The sequence below is a fragment of the Anolis sagrei genome, chromosome 2 (genome assembly GCF_037176765.1).
Source record: "Anolis sagrei isolate rAnoSag1 chromosome 2, rAnoSag1.mat, whole genome shotgun sequence".
NCBI lineage: Eukaryota > Metazoa > Chordata > Lepidosauria > Squamata > Dactyloidae > Anolis > Anolis sagrei.
In genome coordinates, this window is record NC_090022.1 from 77,070,653 (window position 1) to 77,089,134 (window position 18,482).

General features: G+C 44.2%; 2 protein-coding genes across 3 annotated transcripts; one reads left to right on the forward strand and one right to left on the reverse strand.

Annotated features, from left to right (window-relative positions):
- The first annotated feature begins 618 nt into the window (after positions 1-618).
- Positions 619-9,696, forward strand: MXD3 (MAX dimerization protein 3). 2 transcript variants are annotated; one of them, XM_060765636.2, is made up of 6 exons: positions 619-948; positions 1,087-1,186; positions 4,601-4,630; positions 7,268-7,382; positions 8,016-8,184; positions 8,888-9,696. In XM_060765636.2, the coding sequence occupies exons 1-6, from the start codon at positions 867-869 to the stop codon at positions 9,001-9,003; spliced, it is 612 nt and encodes a 203-aa protein (XP_060621619.1). In that variant the 5' UTR covers positions 619-866; the 3' UTR covers positions 9,004-9,696. The 2 variants fall into 2 exon arrangements, with proteins under 2 accessions (XP_060621619.1, XP_060621618.1); XM_060765635.2 differs by having other exon boundaries at positions 621-948; positions 8,885-9,696.
- Positions 9,697-9,713: 17 nt separating this feature from the next.
- On the reverse strand, positions 9,714-18,403 carry PRELID1 (PRELI domain containing 1). The gene is made up of 5 exons (XM_060765634.2): positions 18,088-18,403; positions 11,902-12,127; positions 11,681-11,794; positions 11,390-11,468; positions 9,714-10,233 (listed from the first exon to the last, which is right to left on the reverse strand). Exons 1-5 carry the CDS (start codon positions 18,177-18,179, stop codon positions 10,094-10,096), a joined length of 651 nt encoding a protein of 216 aa, XP_060621617.1. The 5' UTR covers positions 18,180-18,403; the 3' UTR covers positions 9,714-10,093.
- Positions 18,404-18,482: the final 79 nt, after the last annotated feature.

An 18,482-nucleotide genomic window follows, 5' to 3' on the forward strand; every position in this document is an offset into this window, starting at 1 on the left:
TGTCAGATGTTCCCACCTCAACATCTCTAAATTTACTTGCCCAACGATGCACAGTACTCACATCAACAGAATCACCATAAACAGCTTGCATTCTCTGGTGAATCTCCTTTGGGGTGACACCTTCTGCTGTCAAGAATTCAATGACTGCATGTTGCTTAAGTTGCACTGACTGACCGTCTGCCCAGGATTCCATACTTCGCACTTTAACAACACAACCGTTCAATGCTAAGGCTTCCTGCCAAATTGGAACTGTAGAGAAGAGTCTACTGAACAAGCCACTACCTGCCACATACCAGTACTTTCATCTGTAGAGGAGTTACAAAGGTGGAGGCATTACTTTTCATTCAAACCTCGTAGTTCGCAAGGATTGAGAAGAGCTGAACGCAATGCCCTTGTCCCCGCCCCAATAAGCCCCCTCGATCCCAAGGACAGCCCCCAATTCAAATTGCTCTTTTTTCCCGCCCGAATTTTGTTTTGAAAGTCCTCTGACGTAGAAAGGTCGGCTCACGTTTTCCAGCCAATAAGAGCGCCGGGTTCCCTGGCCCCGCCCAGCGCAGGTTGAAATTCAAAACAAGGCAGCGGAGCGCGCTCAAGAGGCGCCGGGGGAGGAAGAGGGGGAGGGGGCGGCGGGCTGGGAAGACACCCCGGAGGCAAAAGGGAAAGGGCCCCTCTTCTCGCCTGGGCGGAATCCGGAAGGAACGCAGAAGTTGCGGCGACGATGGAGCCCGGGAGCGTTCGAAAGGGGCGGGGACAGAACCTAGGAGCGTTCGAAGGGGGCGGGGCCGAGCCCGGGTTGGCTGCCGAAGGCGCCCGTGGGTCGGTTGCAGCGTCGGCGTAACAAAGTCCCGGTTCGGATCGAGCCTCCCATGCTGGTTGTCATGGAGCTCGTCGCTAGCAACATTCAGGTGCTGCTGCAGGCGGCCGAGTACCTGGAGCGCAGGGAAAGAGGTAGCGGGGGAAAGCCTTCGCGAGGGTCCCCTGGACGGATCAGCGGGGATTTGGGGGGGATGGGGGGGTGTTAAAGGGGAGGCGGCGGTGGCGGTGGCGATCTCGTTTGGCCGACAGTTATGGTGCTTCCTCCCGTAGAAGCCGAGCATGGCTATGCTTCCCTTTCGCCTCGCAGTGGGCAGGACGCGCGCCAGTCGCGGAGGAGGCCGAAGCCTCGGAAGGCCGTCAAAAGCCTCAGGTGAGAGACACTCGCACAACAATGGGGCCTGCCTTCAGGGAGAGAGGGTAGGTGGCCTTGCTCAGAGGGAGGCTTCCCTTGGCTCCCAAACTTGAGTCCTCCAGGACGTCAGCTCCCAGGAGTGGCAACCAACCCACTTGGCCCAGGCAGGAAAGGGCTCCTGGGAGGACCAGAGACTGGGAAGTGCTGCTGGAGGACTCAACCACAACAACAACAACAAAACTTGAATTTTATACCGCTCTATCTCCCCGAGGGGACTCAAAGCAGTTCCCAAGTAACATCATCAATATATACAGAGTAAACAACATAAACATAAAATTAACAAAACAATATAAGCATTAAGAAACCACAATAGCACATATATATTTAAAATAATCCTGCCTGTTCAAGGCAGTCTAAAAAGGCCGGGCCAAGCCCGGCCCAAATGCACCTCCCCTTATGAACCATCACAGAGATTAAGATCCTCCAGGGAGACCCTGCTTTCCGTCCCGCCATTGTCACAGGCACAATTGGTGGGGATGAGAGACAGGGCCTTCTTGGTGATTGCTCCCCAGCTATGGAACTCCCTTCCTGGTGAGATCAGGTCACCCCCCTCCCTCCTGTCCTTTAGAAGGATGGTAAAAACTTGGCTGTGGGACCAAGCTTTTGGGACATGGCAATGAAAGATGACAGGGCCAATTGGATTTGATGCGGATGGCTAGGATGGTATTAAATGGTGTATTTTAATATTTTGATAAATGTTTTTTGTGTCCCAGCATTGAATGTTTGCCGTGCATATGCTGTGCGCCGCCCTGAGTCCCCTTCGGGCTGAGAATGGCAGAATATAAATGTTTTAAATAAATAAATAAATAAATAAATAGTGCAATTTCTAGAGGGCCCAGGAAATTAGGAGCAATGCTATAGCAGGCAACAACAGTAATAGGTATAGTCTATGGCTGTTCATTTCCGGGGCCTAATAGGAGGTTAAGCGGCTCAGCTTAAGCGGCTGAGGGGGAAAAGGAAGGGGCCTGAGTCTGTTAGGAATGGTAGGAGTTGGAGTCCAAAACACCCGGAGGGCCCAAGTTTGCCCATACACGAGCTATCTTGACCTACTAATTTGCATGTGGTTTCTGACTGGCCAGCCTCAACATTCTGACATTCTTAAGCGGCTGAGGGGGGAAAGGACGGCCTCCTGAGACTGTTAGGAATGGTGGGAGTTGCAGTCCAAAACACCCGGAGGGCCCAAGTTTGCCCAGACCTGTCTTAAATGGTGGGTCTCGACCCCATGTGAGCCCTCCTTGGCTCAGTCTTGGAATCCTGAAACATTTGGCCACAGTAAAAGCTTTCCGAATGCCTCCCAATCTGTTAGCAACAATGGACCCTGCAGAACCTGCTTCAGCTGTACTCCATGAAAAGGGAAAACCAGCCTGTTTAGCAAGCTGTGCAAATGCTTGATATGACCTGTGGGTAAGTGGAAGGTCATTCCACAGAGAAGGAAAAGCACCAATGTGATCTCCGGGAACCAGTCACTTAAGCCACTATTGCTATTTCTCTGCCCAGGCCAAAAGCGACACCATGGCAAAGAGAGGAGGAGGGTCAGTGTGTTTTTGGATTCTCCCAAGATAGAATGTTAGATAAGCAAAGGTCGGATAAGCAAGACTCTTCTATAATTCCCTTTTTAATAAGAATCAAAGTACAATACTCACATTGACCCATGGATAAGTAAATCTAGTTTTTTACTTTATTTCGTGGTAAAAACATTGCATAAATAAATATAAAACTGATAAAAATAGAGGGAACACAAGCGATTAAATATTTTTTGACCAAAAATGGGCAGCAACAACTGCATTATCTGTAGACTTTATTTATTTATTTATTTGCAGTATTTATTTTTTTGCCCTTCTCACGCTGTAGGGGACTCAGAGCAAATCACAGAATACATATACGGCAAACATTCAGTGCCAATTATACAGTGACAGGACAGACAACCGTACGTAGATAGAGGTGTATAGATAGAGGCTTTCCCATCTTCGGTGTCTTGGAGGCTGTGCTCAGTTCCAGCCATGGGGGGGGGGGGGTGCTGTCACTCCACTTTCCCTGCCAAAGAGTTTTGTTTGTAAACTTCCTCCTAGATAATTTCACCGGCATTTTTCTGGCATTTATTTATTTATTTTTGTTGCAGATTTTGTTGCATTTCCTTGTGGTTGCCTTAAATATCTCCCCACTTTAACATGGTACATATTTATCTACTCATATTGCTGTTTTCAAACTGCTAGGTAGGCAGAAGCTAGCTAAAGACCAGAACTCACCCTGACCTGGGTTCAAACTGTCGACCTTTCAGTTGGCAAGATTTACTGCAGCTGGTAGTTAACTTGTGCTAAAGCCCGGCCCTTTAAACCATTCTTCCTCTGTACATGAGGCAGGACATTATGGACAAGCATACAGGTGCAGAGTTGTTTGTTCTGCTCCAGTCGCACAAGTTGGAGGCTTCTTCTAGGTAGTGCCATTTTGCCAGGTTGTCTTTGATCTGCCCACTCCACTTCTGATTCTGTTCAGGGACTTTCAAGTTGCCCGTTCTTGGTTTGCCCCTGGAGGAAGACCCTCGTAGGGAACAATTCAGTTGGAATTGTCTGATTTTACTGCCCACGGGGATATTCTTGCTGTTGCTGGAGGAACATTTAGAGGAGTGGTGGTTCTCATCTGTGAAACAAATGAGGGCTCCGAAAGCAGTCTTGAGGATCTCGTCCCAGTACCCACCTGGATTTCAGAGTCTGTTCTAATCCTCACTGTCAGTGCCAGGAATATATAGGATTTTCTGCATGAAAACAGACTCATGTGCCCATGGGGACTTCTTGAAGCAAGAGTGGGAGCCTGTGTGCTTTGAGATGCTACTAGACTCTAACTCAGGCCTGGGCAAACTTTGGCCCTCCAGGTGTTTTGAACTTCAACTCACAGACTGTTAGGAATTGTGGAAATCCAAAACACCTGGAGGGCCAAAGTTTGCCCAGGCCTGCTCTAGCTCCCATCTCCACTAGCTGGAGCCAATGGGAACTGAACTGCAGTATCTGGAGTGTCATAGGTCTGCCTGCAGTCTCAAAAGGATATTTTCTCAGTGAAATCTGACTAGTTCCCTCAGGTGGCCATTTAGTTCAGCATTATCTTGGGTACATAGCCTACTACAGTAGACACCTGATATTTATTGCATGTAGAAAAGAGGCATTGTAATAGTTTAGTTTTAATTACTGAGCTTCTCCATAGATGGCATGCGCTACCCAGAACAATTTGTATCCATGCTCACATAAGTGCAAGAAAGGATTTTGGATACGATCTTAGTTTACCTATGCTTCACTGAACAGTGTGAATGGATGTGACAATCGTTTTCTGGAAATCTGCATGTGGTTCATCTGTCTTATGTTCTTTTGTGTTTGTTTTCAGATCTTCACACAATGAGCTGGAGAAGCACAGGTAAACTTATACAGAGAGTTTCATTTGTCTTGCTGCAGAATGTTTAGCTAAAGTGGGTGTTGGTGGTGGTGGTGGTGGAAAACAGTAGCACTGGATGTACTTTCGCTAAAGCATGAGGTTATGTTCTGTAAATTGCAATTGCTGCTGAATGGATAAGAGCTCTGTATCAGTACATTTTATGCCTCTTGCCATACTTAGGAGATGTGGGCAGAATCCTTGTATGAACAAGCATGCTGTTGACCAGGGATGAGGATTGTGTGACCCTCCATAGAATCACAGAAGGCTTTGTTGCAGATTTTGAGCATCACTTTGCTTGCACGTGAAATTTCTGCAATTGAGCTGTCGTTACTGCAATGGCTGCTTCCTTCTTGGGATTGGAATGTATATTGAGCATTTCTAACTTGTGGGCCATTCTTCTGTTTTCTATATCTGTTGACAGGTTTTATTTAGAATCACAGTAGATTCTGTCTCTGTAGACTGAAGCAGTTCTCTTGGTATGGCATCTATTCCTGGTGATGTATTTCTCCCGAGTGTTCATAGTACAGCCTTCTGATCACTTTCTAAAATTGGAGGTACATCTTTATAGGGTTCTTTCTTAAACAAAGCTGTCATCCTTTCATTGTCTTCTCCTCCTTCTCCTTCTTGTTTTTTTTTGCCTTTTTTTTTACTTGTTTGTGTATTGATCCTGGTCACAAATCCTTGGTTTAACATTCCCTTTGATTTCTTGGATCTTGTGGAAGTCACCTCTTCTCCTTCTCCTCTACTGTCAATTGATTATTGTAGTTCTCTTTGTCCCTGGACCCAATTTGATGCTTTCAGGGTTCTAATTTTATTTCCCTCATCTTTTACTTCTCATTTATCCTTACTTGCTTGGAGAGTTTCATCTGTTATCCATTGAAATTTTGCTTTCTTTTCAGCTGCAGTGCTGTCTTCTTTGCATTCCTCTCTGATCACGTCCCTCACATCAGTCCAAAGCTCATTCTGGATCCAAATCAATTGTACTTAATAGTGCAAATCTATTTCTCACATTCAAATTCTATGGGAATGTTCTTCAGGTTATGTTTTGGCATGATGATTGTTTTAGTATTTTTCTTTAGCTTTACTCTATTTTTTTATATTACCTTTTCATGGTCTGTACTGTAATCTGCTCCTAGACTTGTTTTTACAGGAAGAACAGAGCTTCTCCATCTTCTGCTTCCAGTTATGTAGTGTATTTGATTTCTGCATTGACCACAAAATGATGTCATCTCTTGGGTTGCTTGAATAATGTCTTTATGATGAATTGTTGGCTTTGCATCATTCAATCAGTTTTTTCTTGCTTAATTTCTTGATCCTAGGCCAAGTTTCTCTACAATCATCTTCTCTGTTTCTTGTTTTTGTATTTCAACTGCCTATGATTAACAAGACCTGCTTTGGTGTATGAAGCACAATATTCCAGGGCAAAATAATGCTGTCAGTGTCGAGATCTCCATCAACATTTTGTGCCCTTCCATTGACCTGTGTGTGATATGGGGATACTTCTTCATATTGTTTTTAGGGAAGGGGTGATACACTTGTGCCCAGTTTCAGCTACATTATCATGTTGATTCTCCATTGATTTCAGTGATCTCTCTCAGTTCTGACTCAGGGACATTTGAAATTGCTTTCTCACTATAATCAAGGAAGTGACCGATACAGATACTTTTGCACAGACAGCCTTGAAAAGGAAGCATTATGCTGTTGGGAGATCTATGATTGACCCTTTCCTTTCCAACCATGTATGTGAACTAAAACATTGCTCTAGGTATTTTACTCCTCACCACAACTGTAATGATCAAAGTCTCCTGACCCTACTCACTAAAGAGACCCATTTACTGATCTTGTGATATCTTTATTGGTTTGGCCCTACTTTAAGTTTCATGATCTTACAAGGGGCCATTCAAATCAGATCTCGAATAGGGTAAATAAGAGTTCTGATGAAAATTTTGCAGATGGAAAAAGCCACATATGTTTTGTTGGTGAATCAAGAATCAACCATTCTACTTATTTAATTCTACTTTTCTCTATTTACGTTTCTGGAAGTTATCCATCCAGATATAAGGATTTCTTAAGGTTGAGTGGATAGACACAGGCAGTCACAGTGATAATCCCCCCCCCCCCCCCAAGATATCAAAGATATGAATTTCCCCTCCCCAATGCCTTTTGGGGCATGAGAGATATTGCAACTTTTGGGTGGCCCTTGGGCCATTTTAGGCCTTTTTGAAAGCCACCAACAATTTCCAGTTACTTCCTTTTTTGACGACAGGCCTCTTTTGGGCCTAAAACCGTGACGTGTCCTCCATAATCACAAGATGGTGATGGGGGATATGTGGGACTTCTTCTATGTGGGGACATGGTGCAACCTTCTCAAGGTGTTCTAGTGGGGTCCTGTGGCCCCTTAGACTTCCAGAGTTGCTGACTCCAGTGTTAGCACCATTGCACAAAAACACCATTAATTTAGTGACCTGTTGGGATCTGGCTTACAGGGATGACTGTGGCTCATCTAGGAGAATTCAGGAAATGTGTGCTCCTTTAAAAAGGGACTGGTTGTTTCATAGCCTTACACAAGACACAGCTTCAAGATCTTTTTGTGTGTGTGTGTCCCCTCACCTTGTTCAGGAGAGCCCAGCTGCGACATTGTTTAGAACAGCTGAAGCAGCAAATTCCCATGAACACAGAGCATTCCCGTTACACAACCCTTAATCTTTTGCACCGAGCCAGATTGCACATTAAGGTAAGTGACACACATCATTTTCAAAGGCTGCAGGATTGCAGTGACTCAATTGTGGTTGCTATGTTTGCTTTCATTGCCAGGATTCCACAATACAGGTTGAGCATCCTTAATCCAGAATTCCAGAATCCAAAATGGTCTACATTGGTGACCAAGATTCCAACACCTTTGCTTTTTGCTGATTCCATATATACAAACTTTGTTTCATACACACAATTATTAAAATATGTTTTATAAAATTACTGTCAGACAATGTGTGTAAGATGTATATGAAATATGAATTTTGTGTTTTGTCCCATCTTCCACATATCTCATTATCTAGATGCAAATGTTCCAAAATCCAAGCATATCAGATATAGGATACTTGGCCTGTAATAAGACATGTGAATGAACACATTCTGGGCTTAATTTTAAGAACCTGGTAGTCCTGCAGCACTGAATCAAACCAGATGCTCTTAGAATCCAGCACTGTGGTTGCAATGTTGGCTGGCTTGGTGCTTCTGGGTGGGTTTCCAAGCAGAGCATCAAGGTTACAATCCAGACTCCAAAAATGTGCACACAAATGCTAACAGGTCTGTAGGGAGCCAAAGCATTTCCTATACTTATTGAAGATGGTTCTCATTCTTCAACTTCCAGAAACTGGAAGACCAGGAAGAGAAAGCTCGGCGACAAAAGGAGAGGTTGCGCTCTGAGCAGCGAAACTTGCACCAGCGGCTGGAAGAGTTACTGGCCCATTCTAGTGTGGAGCGGCCACGTGCAGACAGCCTGGACTCTTCTCGATTTTCTTCAGAACACTCTGATTCAGGTGGGTGCTGCCCAAAAAAAGCCCAGCTGTCCCATGTAGTGCTCCACGTTGTGGATAGATTCAATTGTATAACATTCACAATTGTACAATTACATGGAGGGCTGGGCAGTTAATGTCTCCTAAAACAGGTGGGCAAATGTGACCCGTTAGATAATGTTGGGCTACAGTTATAGCCTTAACCAGTATCACTAATTGTAAGGGATTATGGGACATGCAGTCCAACTTCATCTGGAGGGCTGTTCTTGGCACATCCATACCTTTAATGAATTTAGGATAACATTCTTGGTCCTTGGACAGAACCTTTGCAGAAGAGACTATATTCCATCTGACTAGGGAATTATGGAGGCCCCCTGTTGGTGCAGTGGGTTAAACCGCTGAGCTGCCGAACTTGCTGACCAAAAGGTTGTCAGTTCATATCCAGGGAGTGGAATGAGCTCCCGCTGTTAGGCCCAGCTTCTGCCAACATAGCAGTTGGCAAATGTGAGTAGATCAATAGGTACTGCTTTAGCGGGAAGGTAATGGCGCTCCATGCATTCATGCCAGCCACATGATCTTGCAGGCGTCTACGGACAACGCCGCCTTTTTGGCTTAGAAATAGAGATGAGTACTACCTCCAAAGTTGGACATAACTAGACTTAATGTCATGGGAAACCTTTACCTTTACTTTAGAGAACTATACTAAAGTGTTTTTTTCCTACAGAAGATGCTGAGGTGGATGTGGAAGGTCTGACTTTCATTAGCACCGAAGAGGATGTTGTGGCTGCCATCAGCACTGGGCAGGAGCACAGCTATTCCAACACCAACAACGTCTGGTTATGATAGAAATAAACCAAGTTAGGAAGGCAAGCTCTTCCTCAGATTTCCTGTCTCCCAGCAACATGAATGAAACCTGGGTCATCAGAAAACTGTGTCTTCCACAACGAAAGGAGAAACCTCACCCATGGTGCAAAGGACTATACCACACATCATGCACCACTACCTTTGTCTTGGAAGCAGACAGGGTCACTACGAGAAACCAATGGTCAGACTCACTTTCAATTTTGGTAACTGTTGTAAAAGAAGACTAAGGTCTCAAGTACTTGAACTTTATGTGATGACAGTGTAGACAATGAGTGTATTTAGTCTTATCCCATCCTGCCAAAAGCTTATTGCACATCTTGGTTCCTTGAGATGGAGCAGATGGGCTTTTGCAATGGAAGCTAAAGACGAATCCCAATAAAGCCTGGGATATAAATTGCTTTTAAAGAGAAAATGTGTTTAGCTGCAAGCATTAAAGATTTTGTAAAAATCTGGCAAAACATGTAGCACTTCTATTCCTCTCCTTGAAGGGGGTTATATTGCAGCTGACGGGAGTCAGTAACCGCCAGTATTTATGCTGGAAAGTGTGTGTGTATGTATCATGACAAGCTTGCTTTGTACAGACAGCCTTACTTCCCTGAAACTTGAGTGTTTTCCTTTTTTGACCATACCCTCTGTAAACCCAGCAGCATTTGTAGTAAATATTTTGAATTATTTGCATTGTATCTGTGTTTTGCTTAAGAATTAAAAGAGAATTTTAATATACAGACAGAAGCCTCCATATTGTGTTGGAGGTAAATGTAAACAGGAGGATTTATATTCTTTTAGTCACAGTTCAAAGAGCAGCACCTACTGCAGGAACGGGCCCTAGGAATGGGCTAAACTGTTTTATACTTTGAATGATAATTACACCTTTTTAGAAAGAAGATGATTGTCCAATTTATACAGTTTCAGTAAAAAAAAAAAAACATAAAATCTAGAGACACTCTAGTTGGCTCTGCCTCGGAAGGGAAGCTTTAGTTACGGGTGAGCCTTCCAGTATTACTATACTGCACTGTGCAAGCAGTATTCTATCTCCTGAGCAGGAAGATGTGTGGGTGGGGTTCTTTTGTCACACATATTGCTGCTTCTTTTTGGTAGCTGCCTTGCTGGCCAAGTCCTTTGCTTTCTCAGTAGCAGCCAAGGCAGTCTCCTTGGCTTTCTCAGTTGCCTCCTTGGCAGTTTCCACCAGTGTTTTAGATGGTGCTTCGCCTGTAGAAAAATCAGTAAGCCAAAAAGTTCAGAAAAACATGGACTTCACTGATGCAAAAAAAAAAAGGCTCCTATAAAACTGCGCTGAATGCTAATCTGCTCCTCTCTGTGGCTGTCACCACAGAGGACGACCTCTGGATTTCATTCCACATAGCCAAACCTGTTAATTGGTGCCTCCCCTTATCATGCAGCCAAGTTTCTAGGCCTAGTTCTCATGAGAAACAAAGTGAGTCATCTAAGGACTCTGAAACAGGAGGCTGTTTTACATGTCTCCCACATATTTGTCAAGGCTATTAACAGCTCTCTCCTTTTATTGCCAAACATCTATCTCAGTGTCTCATATCTTCAAGAGTCATAATCAAATGGGATGTTGTAGGCTGCATTTTCTCTCCACCCTTACTTGAGCTGGAACAGTAGAACTACTCTGTCGTGTTTCCTTACGTTACCAACCTATTAATTTCCTGCAGAACCAGAATGGAGCCACCTCCCTTTGATGTAATGGAGAGCAGTGGTTGAACTGGGGGCCCCTTGGCTACCAAACTAGCCTTTTGCCTGTCTTTATATGGCCAGGACCTCATGGCACCAACATTTGGTCATTTCCCAAAATATTACCCATTTACTTCAAGTGTCACCAGACACCCCCAAATATTTATCAGAAATTAAATTCAACCATTAGACTGAAAAGGCTTTGCTATGTTTAACCTCAAGCCAGAATGGTCCAGCAAGTTCTTGTTAAGAAGGTTCACTAGCCTTCAATATAATTTGCTTAGCTGTAATGAAAACGGACTAAGGGAAATGACTTGGTGCTCTATGCTTTGCATTAGAACCAAAATGCAAACCCTCAGATACTCTTATATTTTCTTTCACATCAGCTAGGCGGGCCAATAGTAACAGATGATAGTAGTTCTCCATCTGTAAGGCCAAAGGTCATTAAACATATCCAACTGTTTGACATTTTTCTTAATCATATTCACAAAATTGCAATGTGCATTCATTTACTTAAAAAAATTAAAGAAAGTTGCATCCAGACTATCTTATATGTCAAATCTGTTAATTATGCTGGAAGTCTTAAGTGCTTCATCCTATTATTTTATAGCAATGTGTTATTGCCATTGCCCACACACCCCGTCTAAACTGTCATTACAGATCTACTCACCTTGCATCTTGGCCAGTACATACTCAAACCCTTTGGTGCTCTTGGTCACATTGCTTTTGAACCGAGCCAAACCAAACTCCTAAACAAAAGCAAAGCAAGTTTGAGATAAATAATAAAGAAAGAGGTTAACATGCAACCTTTTCCTCTCGTTGGTTTGCATGGCTTGAATACTGGAGAATCACTCAATTCCTTAAACTTTATAGCCAAAGCACAATCTATTTCATGTGAGACAGGTAGTCTCATGCTTCTAATGCAAACTATTTCATGCCTGCCAACTGGTGGCCCACTCACCTGGACCGCACGGGAGACCCCAAACAGACTGGAGGTCACCCAAGCTTCCCGTGTGACTTCTGTCCAGTTACTGTTTTCTGGGTTCTCTTTGTAAACACATCGTTCCTCCACTACCTACAAAGGAGAGGACACAGCAAAGTGACTGGCAGTTCTCCAACAGTGAACACTGCTCCCAGCAATTTTCTCTGTCCCACATAAAGCTCCCTATTGCTGCTGCTCACCATAAGACGGGCATGATTAATGTTCCAGGTGAAAGTGGTCATAGTTCGATTCTGGGGGTCCACAATGGAATCTTCTAGAATGTAGACAGAATGGGCAACATTAGACGGAAAAAAGCACTCTGCCCAGCGAGGCATCCGGTTGGTTTTGGTGAGGAGCCGCCTGGAAAGCAGCTTCTGGTCTTCGGTCACCTCTCTGTGTATGATGTCTTCTGTCAGGACATGTTTGCTGGGAGAAAGATGGGAAGATCCACTTAAAAGTGTTCATTTTAAACTTTTAGACACAACCAGAGCAAGCCAAATTCTGACCTAGATCATCAGAGAACAACAACATTGATTTTTGCTATCCCAGTCTGCACTGGACATGTGAGCAGAGAGACACTGGGAGTTTGGTGATGGTCTTTGTTGTGTGCATTTTTGTATATGCATTTTAATAGTGTTGTATTTTATCTGTCTGTTTTAATCACGTTGTACCCTGCCTCAAGCCACAAGGAGAGGCAGGTAACTGTAGTAAAGTGAAGGTAAAGGTTTCCTCTTGGTATTAAGACTAGTTGTGTCCGACTCTAGCGGGTGGTGCTCATCTCCACTTCTAAACCGAAAAACCAGTGTTGTCCATAGACACATCCAAGGTCATGTAGCCGGCATGACTACATGGAGCACCATGTTTTCGAACTGCTAGGTTGGCAGAAGCTGGGGCTAACAGCAGGAGCTCATTCTGCTCCCTGGATTTGAACCGCCGACCTTTCAGTCAGCAAGTTCAGCAGCTCAGCGGTTTAACTCGCTGTGTCACCGGGGGCTGTAATGGTATGCCAGAGATTATTATTATTGGAAAGGAGAGAGAGGCATGATTCTCTGGTATTCATCCTAGATTGCCTCATGGAGAATTATTTCAATCCATTTTGAAATACCAAATTTGCAAATATGTTTTTATCATGACTGAGTCAACCTCTTCAGCTGGCCACGGGTACTGCTTCAGGGGTATGATTCATATGTGGACAATCGACCCACATGTCTTCCCCTTTGGGACAAACTGTTTATTGTTTACTGCCCTTTAATCATTCCTTAGGCAATTTACCAAACAATTAAAATGAAAATATAAAAAAGATTTAAAACCACAAAATACAAATATAGCCTAAAATAGATTTGAAAGATATCTATTAGAGCTATTTAAAAAACCCGAGTTTAAAAAAATGACTTTATGCGATGCTAAAAGGGCAACAAGGATGAGCCAGCGTGCTGTAGTGGTTTGAGTGTTGGACTATGACCTGAGACTAGAGTTTGATTCACCATCCGACCCTGCAGCATGACCTTGGACAAGTCACACTGTCAATAACAACAACAACAACAACAATGTTTATTTATATCCCATTTTTTCTCTCCACACAGAGAGAAAGTGGTTCAAAACTAAAAGCACTGCAATGCAACTTAAAATATACAAATATGCAAGGGTGCATCTATACTGTAGAATTAATGCTGTTTGACGTCACTTTAACTTCCATGGCGGAATGCAATGGAATCATGGGAGTTGCAGTCTGGTGAGGCACTGGTATTCTTTTGCAGAGATGGCTAAAAACCTGCATTAACTCTATTGTATAGATACACCCTTAATCCCAAGTGAAGGCAATGACAAGCACCTTCCGAACAATTCTTGCTAAGAGAATCATAGAATCATAGAATCAAAGAGTTGGAAGAGACCTCATGGGCCATCCAGTCCAACCCCCTGCCAAGAAGCAGGAATATTGCATTCAAATCACCCCTGACAGATGGCCATCCAGCCTCTGCTTAAAAGCCTCCAAAGAAGGAGCCTCCACCACACTCCGGGGCAGAGAGTTCCACTGCTGAACGGAACTCTATGACAGCATTGTTATGGATCCTTTGATGGCATAAACAACAATAAAGGACAACAAAGCAGATGCCAGGGGAATCCGTGAGTGTTGCTATGGCAGCTGCCCACCTTTGACACATAACCTATGGTCCTAAAATTCCACAACCATTTACTTGACAGTTTACATAGTGTACAACACTTGCTGTTTTGAAACAGAATACTGTAAGTTGTAGGGCACATACAGATTAGTTTATGTGAGTGAACAGGACAATGTTCCAGTACCTGTTGTGTACACATAGTGAGAGGAGTTCATTAAGGAGGTGTCACTGGCTAAGTCCAGTGCCCTAAATTGGGATGGGAATTGTATGTCCTCCAGATATTGAATGACAACAACCAGCAGTCCTCATCAATGGCTGCCTAAATATCCTGGGAGCTACTGATCATCATCATCTGGAAATACACACTTCCCATCCTGACGTAGAATTCTTGATTTGCCTCATAGTGGGTTGTCCTTACCTTTGGTGTTTCTACTTTACATTAACAATTCCATCAGAAATTGGTCATTTGTGTTAACTGACAGATCCATAAGCCCATATGTGAGTGTGTATTATGTGTGTATATGTGCACACACATATGAAATAAGGGTTTCTGGAGCCCGGTTTCAGATCTAAAGAATCTCCAACCCATCTCATTTTGGGGGAGCATCAACTTATCTAAAAACAAACAAACAAAAAACAATTCCATTCCATTCCATCTTTTACCCAGTCTCTGGTTTGTTTGTTTGTTTTTTTGCTCCAACATCGTGTCAGAATAAATTCTTCAAAAGTCCTTACTTAATAAAATGCATTTCCAAAGTTTGTTTTTCTTAACTGTTTGAAATCTCTACATTTTGAACCTAATTTCTACAAACAAGGGCTCCTGTAAATTCTGTTTATCCTCCACACTGGCCCAAATGCTACAGGGAGTTTCAAAAAGATGGATCTGATTTGAAATCGTTGTTATCTCTGCAACCACAAACAAGCCATGAAGGAAACTCAGTCTATCAGTCTAACCTGTAGGGAAGGGTGAGGCACAGAGTTTATAGAATCCTAGAGTTGGAAGAGACCTCATGGGCCATCCAGTCCAACCCCCTGCCAAGAAGCAGGAAAATTGCATTCAAAGCACCCCTGACAGATGGCCATCCAGCCTCTGTTTAATAGCTTTCAAAGAAGGAGCCTCCACCACATTCTGGGGCAGAGAGTTCCACTGCTGAACGGTTCTCACAGTCAGGAAGTTCTTCCTAATGTTCAGATGGAATCCCCTTTCTTATAGTTTGAAGCCATTGTTCCGCATCTTAGTCTCCAGTTTCAAAGAACTGATGGTTCTCCCACCACACAAACAGCCCCTCATCTCAGTCATTTGCAAGATGATGATCCCCAACATGAGGCCTAATGAGATATTCTCCATTTGAAGAGTTACCTACTTTCTAGATTTGTTTCTGACTCAAAATGGCCAGTAAAACTTAATATTTGTAACCTCATGTGTAACTGTAACATGTTACCATTGCGAAACACTGCTTTGAAATGGGCTCCATCATTTTGAAACACCTAATAGTCTTCCAGGTGAAGTTTGGGAGACTTCAACTGCCAGAAGCCTCAGCTGCTCTGACCAATGATCAGGGATTCTGGGAGCTAAAAACAACAGCTTGGGAAACACTGAGGGCCCTTCCACACAGCTCTATATCCCAGAATATCAAGGCAGGAAATCCCACATTATCTGAGTGTGGATTCAGATTACCCAGTTCAAAGCAGATATTGTAGGATTGTCTGCCTTGATAATCTGGAATATAGGACTGTGTGGAAGGGTCCCAAGTTAGATTATAAAATGATCTGGTTTTATTGGGTCCATGCACACAAACCCATCCTGCGCTTCTTGGGATCCTTGGAGGGATCCAGCTGCAATGACATCACTGTCTATCACTCCCTCCCTCCCTTTCTCTCTCTCTGGGTGAAAGGTCCACCTGCTGGCTGCAGCCAAGGGGATTAAAGGGATCAGGCTTCCCTGCTGGACACTTGCCACTGCGTCATCAGCATCCAGTTCTGAACTCTCCAGCCCATCCCTGGTTTTGATTATTTAGAAACTTAAAAGCTGACAATACCCAAAACAAAGGATGCAGAAAAAATAAAGTGATCACAGGATATTGAAAAGGGAGCTTTTATTCTTCCAATCAGGTCCATTCCAAACGTGGGCTTACTTTGGGAGCTATTCTAATGTTGTAGAATTAATGCAGTTTGACAACACTGCCATGGCTCAATGCGATGGAATCATGGCAGTTGTCGTTTTTGTCTCTCCAGCCTTCTTTGCCAGTGTTCTGGCATTCACCAAACTACAACTCCCATGATTTCATAGCAGTTGATGGCATCATATTGCATTCAATCTACACTCAGTGTGGATGCGCCCTTAGTTTCTTCTCTGCGTCCCTCATTACAGGAGTGACCATGAGCAAGATATGGGGTGAATATTCACAATGAAGGAAGAATGGCACTTACACTGCTTTCAGCATCATCTATATCAGGGGTCCTCAAACTTTTTAAACAGAGGGCCAGGTCACAGTCTTTCAAACTGTTGGAGGGCTGGATTATAATTTGAAAAAAAAAAACCATGAATGAATTCCTATGCACACTGCACATAGCTTATTTGTAGTGCAAAAACACTTTAAACAATACAATAATTAAAATGAAGAACAATTTTAACAACTATAAAGTTATTAGTATTTCAATGGGAAGTGTGGACCTGCTTTTGGCTGATGAGATAGGGTTGTTGTTGTGTGCTTTCAAGTCGTTTCAGACTTAGGTTGACCCTGTGGAGGGCCAGGTAAATGTCCTTGGAGGGCCACATCCGGCCCCCGGGCCTTAGTTTGAGGACCCCTGATCTATATAAATATAAATGTAATGTTTGTGGGATTAACAGAACTCAAAAATCACTGAATGAATTGACACCAAATTTGGACACAATACACCTATCAGGCCAACAAGTGGCCATCACTCATAAAAACACTGCAAAACACAGTGAAAGAGACTTAAAAAGCCAAAAAATAAAAAATACAACGGATGTGCAAAACCACATATGTACACATAGACACAAATATACACACACAAAACACAAAGACACAGACTGGGCCACAGCAAGGTGTGGCAGGGGAGGCCTACTAGAATCATAAAGTTGGAAGAGACCTTGCGGGACACCCAATCCAACTCCCTGCCAAAAAGCAGGAAAACCACATTCAAAGACATCATAGTGAAACCCTAGGGAATCCTGGAACTTGTAGTTCTGCAAGGTCTGTCTCCTCCTCCGCCCAAGAGTCCCGGTTCCTTCCCAAACAACCAATTCCAGGAACTAAAGCAATTCAAAGTGGTGTCAAAGTACAGTATGGGCACACTCTGTGTTGCAGCGCTTAGGCACCCAGAGCGAGCTTTCCCAGTCGTTGATGGGACTCCTTCCTCATCCCTTCTCTTTGAAGGCATGTCTTCAGAGGAGAAATAAGGCAGTTTGACACCACTTTAACTACAATGCCTAAATGGTATGGGATACTGGGAGTGTTGTTTTTTTTGTCGTGTCAGGAGTGACTTGACAAACTGCAAGTCACTTCTGGTGTGAGAGCATTGGCCGTCTGCAAGGATGTTGCCCAGGGGATGCCCTGATGTTTTTTTGATGTTTATCATCCTTGTGGGAGGCTTCTCTCATGTCCCTGCATGGAGAGCTGGAACTGACAGAGGGAGCTCATCTGCGCTCTCCCCAGATTCGAACCTGCTACCTGTCGGTCTTCACTTCTGCCAGCACAGGGGTTTAACCCACTGTGCCGCTGGGGGCTCCTCCTGGGAGTGGTAGTTTGGTAGGGCACCAGCACTCTGGCTGAGAAGGTGAAAAACTTTATTTTATTTTTTTGGAAATATTTTTATTAATAGGTTTTATAGGGTTTGAAAAGTAAGGTTTTGTACATCGAAAGTGGGAGAACAATGTTGTTGTAAATAGGAAAGTAGTAAGAAAGGAAAGGAGAAGAGCTTCCCCCCCCCCCCTAAAAAAAGAGAGAGAGCGAAAAAACCAACAACGGGATAGAGTCAGTTAAAAAAATGTATATATAGTGAGAAAAAATAAGAAGAAAATGTGACTTCCTTCTTGTCGTCATTGGTCATTTGTAACTCTTTTTCTGTGTAAGGAAAAATAGATGCAAGTAATTAACTCTCTCGCTGTTGCTTCTTTAGTTGTAGTTCATTTAATTAAAAAAATCTTTACTAAACCACAGCTCCCGTGATTCCCTGTCGGGGGTAAAGTGGTGTCAAAGCGCGTCAATTCCGCAGTGCGGGCGCTCCCGCTCCGCTTCCTACCTGTAGGGGTTCGGGTAGCGCTGCCAGAAGGCGGCGAAGACTTGGTCCCAGGGCCCCTTGAGGACGCTCAGGGTCAGGAAGTACTTCCCCATCGTTCCTGCGGCAGGACAGGCGGGGAAGGCAGGAAGGCAGGCAGGCAGGCAGGAGAGAGGGAGGGAGGCCGCGTCCTGGTCCGCCTCAGGCCCCGGGCGCCCTCAGCCCGGCCCAGCCGGGAAGCCCCACAGTCCGCGGCGGAAGCAGAGGCAGAAGCAGGAGGAGGAGGAGGAGGAGGAGGCGCCCAGCGGCCGCCATGCGGGGACACGGGAGCGGCAACGACTTCCGACGGGCCGCCTGGAAACTTCCTGTCCTCGCGCGCTGGGCCCCGCCCCGTGGGACGCGCTTCCGGTCCTGCCGCT